Source organism: Rhinopithecus bieti, unplaced genomic scaffold (assembly GCF_001698545.2).
Source record: "Rhinopithecus bieti isolate Rb0 unplaced genomic scaffold, ASM169854v2 scaffold_24256, whole genome shotgun sequence".
Lineage (NCBI taxonomy): Eukaryota > Metazoa > Chordata > Mammalia > Primates > Cercopithecidae > Rhinopithecus > Rhinopithecus bieti.
In genome coordinates, this window is record NW_016811409.1 from 686868 (window position 1) to 697086 (window position 10219).

Here is a 10219-nt window from a genome sequence, read left to right on the forward strand (position 1 = left end):
GTTTTTAGTAGAGACGGGTTTCCCGTGCAGCCAGGATGTCGTCTCCTGACCTCGTGGACCGCCGTCTCGCCTCCCAAAGTGCGGGATTACAGGCTTGAGCCACGCGCCTGCCTGTTTTTGCTATTTTTTAAAGTACTCTTTTTTTAGTGAATTCTACTCTCCCCTTGTCAAAGCACAGAGCAATATTTTGATTATTTTCTTTATCTTTATTCCACTATAAGATTTAAACTTAGCAATCATGTGTATTTAAAAGGAGCTATATCTCTCATAGAATTTAGGATATTAACCCCTGAATAAAGATTTTTTTGGAAAATAAGGAAAATTCTGCTTTCTGAAGATTACAAAAGTAAAAGGTAACTTAGTTTCTATCACATCACATTTGAAGAACTGATTTTAAAAGTCTCCAATGAAACAAACCACAACAATGTGTCATTTTTCGGAAGGAGGTAAAGAAAAAGTAAATAATGATCATTTTCATTCTAACCAAACAGGTGTTTAAACCTTTATGTATAGCATTCTCTCTCTCTCTCTCTCTCTCTCTCTCTCTCTTTCTCTCTCTCTCTCTCTCTCTGTTTCTCTCTCTCTCTGTCTCTCTCTCACACACACAAACAGGATATTTTTGATGCATCTATGAAACATATAAACTGTACAGAGATACTGTAGACTCTCTACCTCATTTCCAACTTGCCTCCAGTTTTTGCTAAACAACGAGGTCATTATGAAAAAAATAACACATTGCTACTAAATTCTAACAGTATTACAATCTAAATGATATATAAGTCCCTTGTAGACTTCTGGATAGACCAGTACACCTTTAAATCCAGTGACGGCTTCTTATAAAGGTTATTTCTCCATTCGTTTAACTCATTCCAGTCGACTTTCTGAGTATTTTTCTATGCACTAGTATTTTTCAACTAGCATTGTTAATTCATAGAAGAATAACACACGCATAACCATTAAAAAGGAAAAAAATAAGAGAACAAAAAGATTGTAAACTTAGGTACTGTTTACCCTATTCTGAGTATAGATTCTCCCATCAGTTTTCCCATAAAGTTAACGAGCGCTTTAACCTACACAAGGTTAAAAATCAGAGTGGAGAACAAGGAAAACTAAAGGTGCAAGCATAGGGCTTGCATGGACAAAGGTCTACGGCAATTTAGCAAATGAACACAATAAGGCACCCGGAGGGACAGTAGTCACTGAGAAACATACAGCAAACACTGCCTGGACAGTTCCTGAATATGTGGCTCTTTAACCTTAACTTTCACTGCTTCACTCTCTGTCTTGAGTACTTTATAAATATAAAAATTAGTAGTAGAGGACAGCATGAATGTTTTAGACAGAAAGTAAATAGCAGCATGACATTGGAAAAATAACCTAGCCTCTCTGAACCGTACATTAATAATTCATGACAGGCTGACAATCTGAAACTCCACAAACCCCTAGTGAGGAATGCATTAGGTGACATACACTAGTACATGGTAGTAATGGTACACAGAAGAACAAATTGACAAGTTTGTGGTGATATTCTGATTAGTACTGAGAATGTAGTTTGCTAAGTGAATTGGCATACCAGGAACACCATCAGTCCATATATATTTACCATTTTCTTTATAAAATAGGGCTAAAGTGTCTTAACCTTTTCAAAATAATGTAATTTTTAGGGAGCAAAATGTAAAATATCTGAATTTTTTTAGTGTTATTATGATGCCTTATGATTTATCTAATTGAAGACATAAACCTTAAATATCAATGAACAATGTAGACAAGAAAATTGTAATAATTTCTATTAGACTGTCAGCTGCATAAAGGCACAAAAAATATGTACTTTTGAGGGCCTGGCATGTAATAAATAATACATGAATAAAAGTAAAATTAATTAATATTCAGGTTTTACAGGCAGCAGTGTCTTGAAAACCTATAGGGAGGCTGTTGTCGTCAGCTATAGGGCTTCTATATTGTGCTTTCATTTCAAATTGTGGGCTTAGAGCTTTCAGCTACCTTCAATTGCAGTACAACAGCTGCCTAAAACTAAGACTTATTGACTTTCATGGTAAAGGAGTATGGAAGATGGCCAGCTGTTACTAAGGACTATTGCCATCAGTCTAGCATACTCAGATGTTTGACTGGCATAAGTCATGCTTCCCCGTGCTCATCTTGGCTTTCATTGTTTGTTCTCCTTCCTGTTCCAGGTTTACTGTCATCCTTCTTATTTCTGTAGAAAAAGAGAAGTTTCCTGTTCCATTGCACCTTGAGTCCACCCATCTATGGTGAAAAGCAAACCCCGCCTCCCTAGGAGTTATTCTATTCTTTGGGTTCTGCTACTCCAACATTCTCATTTGGAAGGAGAGCATATGCTGAATCAGTACAACAAAACCCCATTCAAATACATTCCCCAGCACCTACTAGCTGTGTGATTTGAGGCAAGTTCATTTTTTTCCAAGCCTTGGTGTCGTTATTTATTTAAGTCGGAATAATTGCTTCTCCCTCACAGTCCTTTGGTGAGGAATGAATAAGAAAATACGTTTTACCGCCGGGCGCTGCGGCTCACAACTGTAATTCCAGCACTTTGGGAGGCCAAGGAGGGGGGATCACGAGGTCAGGAGATCGAGACCATCCTGGCTAACACGGTGAAACCCCGTCTCAACTACAAATACAAAAATTAGCCGGGCGAGGTGGCGGCGCCTGTAGTCCCAGCTACTCGGGAGACTGAGGCAGGAGAATGGCGGGAACCAGGGAGGCGGAGATTGCAGTAAGCCGAGATCGCCCCACTGCACTCCAGCCTGGGCGACAGAGAGAGACTCCATCTCAAAAAAAAAAAAAAAAAAAAAAAAAAAATTACTTAAGTCACCAAAGGCTTGGCCTGAAATATAGACTTAACCAGTGAGTTTCCTTTTTGCCAGCTTGTCATAGGATCTGCGTTTTCCCCAAGGTTCTGTAATATTGTCTTTCTTTCTGTGCTTTTTAAATGTGAATTATTGTGATGACTTTGCTGCCTTCCCTTCTTCAGATACCCCTGTTCTTGATCAGTCTTTAACTTTTTTTTTTTCTTGGAATTCTCTCCGTTTGTCTTTTTCATTTTTAACTTAATTTTATAAATTTACATTTTTCTTTCTTTTATAATTTTTTTTAACTTTCCTGTTGGCTTGTATCTGTACTCCAGAAGCCCACTGGTAGTTTGTAGTTTAGAAAACTTTAGGTTCAGAGAGATGTCGGCAAGATTGTCATACTCTCCTTCATGATACAATAGCAACAACAACACACAGATCAATTTTCTTTGTGAGAAATACAAAAGCTAATTGTTTAGAAAATAGATCTTACAATAGAAATAAGAAAATAGTTCTTACAAAAATTTCCATATATTACAGATTCAAACATTCATAGTGTGGACTTACATCATTACATTATTAATGTAAGATTCATTAGTTTATTGAGCACCTACTTTAAGCAATGTTACACCCTCTGGGTACAACAGTGAACAAGTATCTTCTCTCTTTGTATTTGTAGTATAAACGAAGCAGAGTGATACAATATTATTTTATTAAATGACGAGCAAGCGTTTTCCAAATGTTTGTAGCAAATCAAACACTATATCTGCATCTGCATACATTTAACCTCAGCCCTCTCCATGTGTCTCTGCAAGATGCTATTGTCAGGAGAAACATATTAACATAAGATCAGTTTTCAAAAGTTATTATTATTTGCTACTAAAATGAAAATTTATGCTGTGCCACTTTGCTTAATCCTCAAAAAATGCTGAAAAATTTAAATATTCCTCTTTTCCTATGTCTAGTGACGCTATTTTACAAATATTAGCAAAAAGATCACTAATTTTCTGTCAGTAGAAAATTTTTGAGCTGTACTCACTCAAACTGTAAAACTCTTGAGTTCTTATATTCATTCTTCAGATTGCTTGATAGAAAGATCTCATCTATCTAGAAAAATGTAAAAGGTTGAATGAGTATACTAAATTTTAGATTTTAACTTTTGTTGAAAAGTTTATACAAAGCAATCTTTATGTTCTGCTTAGAATTGGGGGAATTTTCTCCATAGTAATGGGGCTCAGACATTTAAGTATTTTGGGTATATTACATTTATTCTCTAGTTGTTTCACAGTGAGAAAATGGTGTTTTTGGCACGTAGTTAGTTAAACTATGTTATAAAATTTTAAACCAGCTGAAAAGAGACAGTCTCCTACCATTTGCTGAAGGTCAAAAGCAAGAACTTTGAAATCCACTGAGAGTTTGTCTTGCAAGTTAGGATTATATGAAACTCCGGATGTTATTTTAAATGTCCCTCTGGCTTCATGACTTTGTCCAAGTGCTGCACCTAGATAAATTAATAAGGAAAAAAACACTAAGATTTTGGATTATGAGTAGGAAAAATAGGCACATACTGTTAAGACACAGAAGAAAAGCTCTTGCTTGATGTGTTAGCTCTGTGGTTCTTGCTTTTTCTTTGTAGTCTCATGTTTCAAAATCAGCTGCTTTCTTTCCCCAGCCGTCTGATTGTTTTAAAAGATTGGAAACTAAAGTTTTTTCCATTCTTTCAATATTTTTTTCTTTTCTTTGAAGTCTAACCCATACTCCAAGCTTCCAAGTTTTCATTATTATTGTTATTGAGATTTCTGTTGGAAGATACACGGACTGATGAACTCCCACCAATTATGGGAAGTGACTCAGGGAAACATGGTGGGAAGTGAACCATTAAAAGTTTTGTAGTTGCTTTCAGATACTTCTTGAACACCTAGCATCCAGGGACACCACTGGGTTTTGACATATGAATTGCTGTGAAGATTTCAGTGTTTTGGTTACTTTGAAACATGACTTTGAAGCTACTTCTTTCATTCTAATAACTATAAAAGTGTCATGCATGTGCCATTAGCTGGTGACTGTCCTTGTTGAAGATGTTATTTAGAATGCTGTAGAAAACAGATAACCTCACTAGGAAAAAAAATGTAAAAAAAGAAGGTTAACAAATTAAATATAAACATGGATAATAAAATGTGTCATTAAGTCCTGCATAATCCCTTTATCAGCATATTTTCATGGACACTGATTTATGTTTAAAATGAATTGCTTCAACTGAAACTCACACAGTGATGAACTCATTAGTAAATATAATAATAATGACATATAGTTCTCACAATAATCTGGTGTGACAAGACGTTATTTCTTCTTTTCTGAGATAGGGTAATTGGTATTTAGAATGATTAAGAAAATTTCTCTAGGTAGTAAATGTCTTAAGCAACAGATCTGGAATTTGGTCATCGAAATAACTGACTCCACAACCCAGGATCTCTATGTAATAAATTCACACCAAACTATCCCATTAAGAGGATAATTAGAAATAATAATTCAAGCAGTATGTGTGCCTATAGTCTAAATAACGTTAATTGTATAATTGATGTAACGTATTATTTATACTATTTCATTTGTATTTTAAAGACTCTAAATTAGATGAAGTTTGCATGTTTAAATGCAGAATACAAGGAAGGACCGAGGAACTACAACAGATTAAAGGAGACTAATCTTTTAGTCTCCTTTAATAATTCCTTACATAGGAATCTGCACTGGATCTTAACCTGGTAAAGGGTATTAGTGGAAAAACTGGTGAAATTTGAATAAAGTATGTGGTTCAGTTAACAATATTGTAGAAATGTTAATTTCTTGACTGTGGCAATTGTACTCTGGATAAACAAAATATTAACATCCAAGGCAGCTGGGTTATATGAAAACTCTGTGCAATTTTTGCAACTTTTAAAAGTCTAAAGTGATGTCAAAAAAAGTATAAAAAATGTTAAAAGTAGTATGTGCTTTGAAAGCCCTAAAGACTCTGCAAAAAGGCTCCTGAAACTGATAAATGACTTCAGCAAAGTGTCAGCATACAGAATAAATGTACAATGTCAGTTGCATTTCTAAACACCAATTACATTCAAGTTGAGAGTCAAATCAAGAATTTAATCCCATTTTCCATAGTCATACAAAAGATAAAATACGTAGGAATATCTCTCACCAAGGGTATAAAAGAGACCTGCAAGGAGAACTACAAAACACTGCTATAAAAATCAGATGACACAAACAAATGGAAATACTTCCATGCTAATGGATTGGAAGAATCGATGTTGTTAAAATGGCCATACTGCCCAAAGCAACCTACAGATTCAATGCTATTCCTATTAAACTATCAAACTCATTTTTCATAGAATCATAACAAATGATTCTAAAATTCATATGGAACTATGAAAGAGCCAGAATAGTCAAAGCAATCCTAGGCAAAAAGCACAAAGTCAGAGGCATCACATTACACAACTTCATGCTATACGATAAGGCTATAGTAACTAAAACAGCATGGTAGTGGTACAAATACAGACACATAGTCCAATGGAGCAGAATAGAGAACCCATAGTAAAGTAAAGCTACACACCTACAGCCATCTAATCTTTGACAAAGTTGACAAAAATAAACAATGAGGAAATAGTTAATAAACAGTGCTGGTATATCTGGCTGGCCATATGCAGAAGAATCAAACTGGACCCCTACCTTTCACCATATACAAAAATTAACTCCAGATAAATTAAAGATTTAAATTAAGACCTCAAACTCTAACAGTCCTAGAGGAAAAATAAAGTAAAACATAATTCTGGAAATTATCCTTGGCAGAGAATTTAGGACTAAATCCTCAAAAGCAGTTGCAATGAAACCAAAAATTGGCAAATGGGACCTAATTAAACTAAAGATCTTCTGCACAGCAAAATAAACTATCAGGAAAGTAAATATACAACCTATGGAACGGGAGGAAATACTTGCAAACTATGCATCTGAAAAAGGTCTAATATCCAGAATCTATAAGGAACTTAAATAATTGAACAAACAATAAAGAAATAAACCCTTTAAAAAGTGGGCAAAAAACATGAACAAGCACTTCTCAAAAAAAGACACACAAGTGGCCAAACAAATATTTTTTAAAATACTCATCAGCACTAATCACCAGAGAAGTGTAAATCAAAACCACAATGAGATACCATCTCATACTGGTCACAATGGCTATTACCAAAGAGTTAAAAAACAACAGATGTTGGCAAGGCTTTCAGAGAAACAGGAACACTTATACACTGTTGATAGAAATGTAAAGTAGTTCAGTCACTGTGCAAAGCAGTTTGGCTATTTCTCAAACAACTTAAAACAGAAATACCATTTAACCCAGCAATCCCATTACTGGGTTTACATCCACAAGAAAATAAGTCATTCTACCCAAGAGACACATGCACTCACATGTTCATCACAGCACTGTTTACAATAACAAAGTCATGGACTCAACCTAGGTGCCCATCAACGGTGTATTGGATAAAGAAAATGTGGTACATATACATTGTGGAATAAGATGCAGCCATAAAAAAGAATGAACTCATGTCCTTTACAGCAACATGGATGCAGCTAGAGGCCATTATCCTAAGCAAATTAATGCAGGAACAGAAAAAGCAAATACCACCTGTTCTCAAGCATAAGTGGGAGCTAAACAGCAGGAACTCATGGACATAAAGATGGCAACAATAGACACTGGGGACTAACAGAAGCGGAGAGTGGGAGAGGGGAAAGGGTTGACAAACTAATTTCTGGGTACTATGTTCAGTACCCGGGTGATGGCATCGTTCATTCCCCGAACCTCAACACATGCAATATACCCAGGTAACAAATCTGCACGTGTGCCCCCTGAATCTAAAATAATAGTTTAGAAAGGAAAAAATAGTAGTATGCATTATGATCTCTGGTGTGTTGGTAAAGCATTAACTCGCCCTTTTTATATTTAGTTGTTCACTGTTAAATTGTATTATCACCTATACATATTTATTTTCTACTTCCCTTGTAAAATAACTAACCTTTGTATGTTTATTGAACATCAGGGATTCAAATGGACTTTCAAATGTTTATAGATCCTTCAAGTTATTCACAGCAATTAAATAAGACCCAAACAGCCATTTTTCTACAAGTTTAATCAATATGTATTATCTGGTAGTACTTTGTATAATTTTATAAAATATCCACACTTTTTTTCTTTAAAATATAGCCCTTGTATATATCTATAGCTTTTAAATAGACCAGGAATTATACTAAAATTATTTAATAAAACTATGGCATGTGCATTACATTCTAATTTAAACTTTTTTGTTTACTAAAATAAAACAGCTAACCCAACAATTGTGAATTTAATAGGTAAAACTAAAATCACTCACATGTGAAAGATATGGTGGCTCATGTCTGTAATCCCAGCACTTTGGGAGGCCGAGGTGGGCAGATCTGAAGTTGAGAGACCGAGACCATCCTGGCCAACAAGGTGAAACCCCACCTCTACTAAAAATACAAAAATTAGCTGGGTGTGATGGCACGTACCTGTAGTCCCAGCTACTAGCAAGGCTGAGGCAGGAGAATCACTTGAACCCAGGAGGCAGAGGTTGCAGTGAGCCACTGCACTCCAGCCTGGCGACAAAGTGAGATTCCATCTCAAAAAAAAAAAAAAAAAAAAAAAAAAAAAAAAAAGAGAGAGAGAATTTATATGCCCATATGTATATATATAGTTGATCATTTTAAAAATGTAAAAAATTGTCTAAGAACAAATAAACTGCTAATATGTAGATTATTGCTATACATCCAATTTTTAAAAATTTACTCAATAAATGAGTAAGTGGTAAGATGGACTACAAATTCTAGAGCTGGATTGTCTAGTTTGGAATCTTACTTCTGCTACCCACTAATGATGTCAACTTAAGCAAGTTACCTCTAGTCTCTGTCTCAGATTCCTCATCTGTAAAACAAGCATACCAATAACCATTCATATGCTGTAGCTACACAATACATTTGAAGGTCTTTTAAAAGCTGTTGGTACAAAGTTAGCTCTAAATAAGAGTTATCATTTCTTATATTTTTTCTGTTTATCAAAGTTGCTACTCAGTTTGTGACCTTTTTAAGTCTACATTTATATCCAACTTATTTTATATTAGTAGAATTAAAATGGTTAGACTGAGAAGTGAATGAAGATAGAAATAAACAATATATTTGTTAAGTTTGCATGCTTATCTGCTTATATATTCAACAACATATTAATATGTTTATGATTTAAATTATATCAAAACAAAACCAGGGGCCATGAAATGTACTTGATTATATGTAGAAGCCAAGAAACTTATTTAATATTATTTATTTTAAAAACTATTTAGTCTCATGCTTAAATTCTGGGTTAAGTTTCAAATTACATACCAGTTAATTTTCCTAATATTCTCTGAAGGGAACTACAGAGAAGTATGTGAATGCAACAAAAAAATTTTGTCATGAAGATTACTTTGAAGTATTAGATTGAAAGCCCAAAATAATGCATTTATTTAGCAATGAATAAAATAGACTTACAGAATAACTGAAATTAAAGTGTGTACATTCAGCTGAGAGCACCTTCACAAGCCAACTCCATGTGACTTACCTCGTTGGGATTCCTTGATTGTCAGCCAGGACACTGCAATTAATCCAGCACAGAGCACTACCAATATGGCAAAGAGAGCTGCAAACATGATTTCATAGGAGCTGAGAGAATGGTGCCTAGAAGACACGCTACTTTTCGATCCCATTTTTGGTTTTGAAGGCTTGCTAATTTAAGAACTGAAAGAGAATATAAATAACTATACCAAATGAAGAGTAAAATCTCTCAAATTTTTAAAGATGTGTAAAGCAACAACTACCTGTCTACATGCATACCAGTCAGTGTAAGTGAGTTGTGCATGTCTCTTTGACAAAATTATGTCTCTATACATTAAGTATCATTAAAAGGGTGGTTAATCTTTAAGGAGATATAAATGGGTAAAGATGCCTAGAGCCGTAAACCTTAACTACCTGAACAGGCCATTTGCCAAGGTGAATCAAATTAAATTCATGTTGTAAACAAAAAAGACACTTTATCATTTGGAGACTATTAAGAAAAATGTGAAATTCATGACAGACAAATTAGTCACTAGGCACATGCATTTGATATTCATAGAGAGAGTTCCTAACAGATCAACCTTCTACCCTCTGACTCAGATCATTCTTAAGACATTTCTCTTATATGTTGATATAGACCTTCTAATATATATAAAGCCTAATATATATATAAAGATATATATAAAGGTGCAGATATACATAAAGCCTAACATATATATCCTCTCTCTGTGTGTGTGTGTGTGTGTGTGTGTGTG

At 34.7% G+C, this 10219-nt stretch overlaps 1 protein-coding gene across 1 annotated transcript in view; it reads right to left on the bottom strand.

Moving 5' to 3' along the window:
• TMPRSS15 (transmembrane serine protease 15) overlaps positions 1–9765 on the bottom strand; it is a 142816-nt gene extending 133051 nt beyond the window's left edge. The window contains exons 1-3 of the mRNA XM_017893781.1: positions 9472–9765; positions 4199–4329; positions 3868–3935 (exon numbers count right to left, since the gene is read on the bottom strand). Coding sequence (XP_017749270.1) covers positions 3868–3935; positions 4199–4329; positions 9472–9616 — 344 coding nt within the window. The 5' untranslated portion in view covers positions 9617–9765. The remainder of the gene's footprint in view (positions 1–3867; positions 3936–4198; positions 4330–9471) is intronic.
• Between the last annotated feature and the right edge of the window lie 454 nt (positions 9766–10219).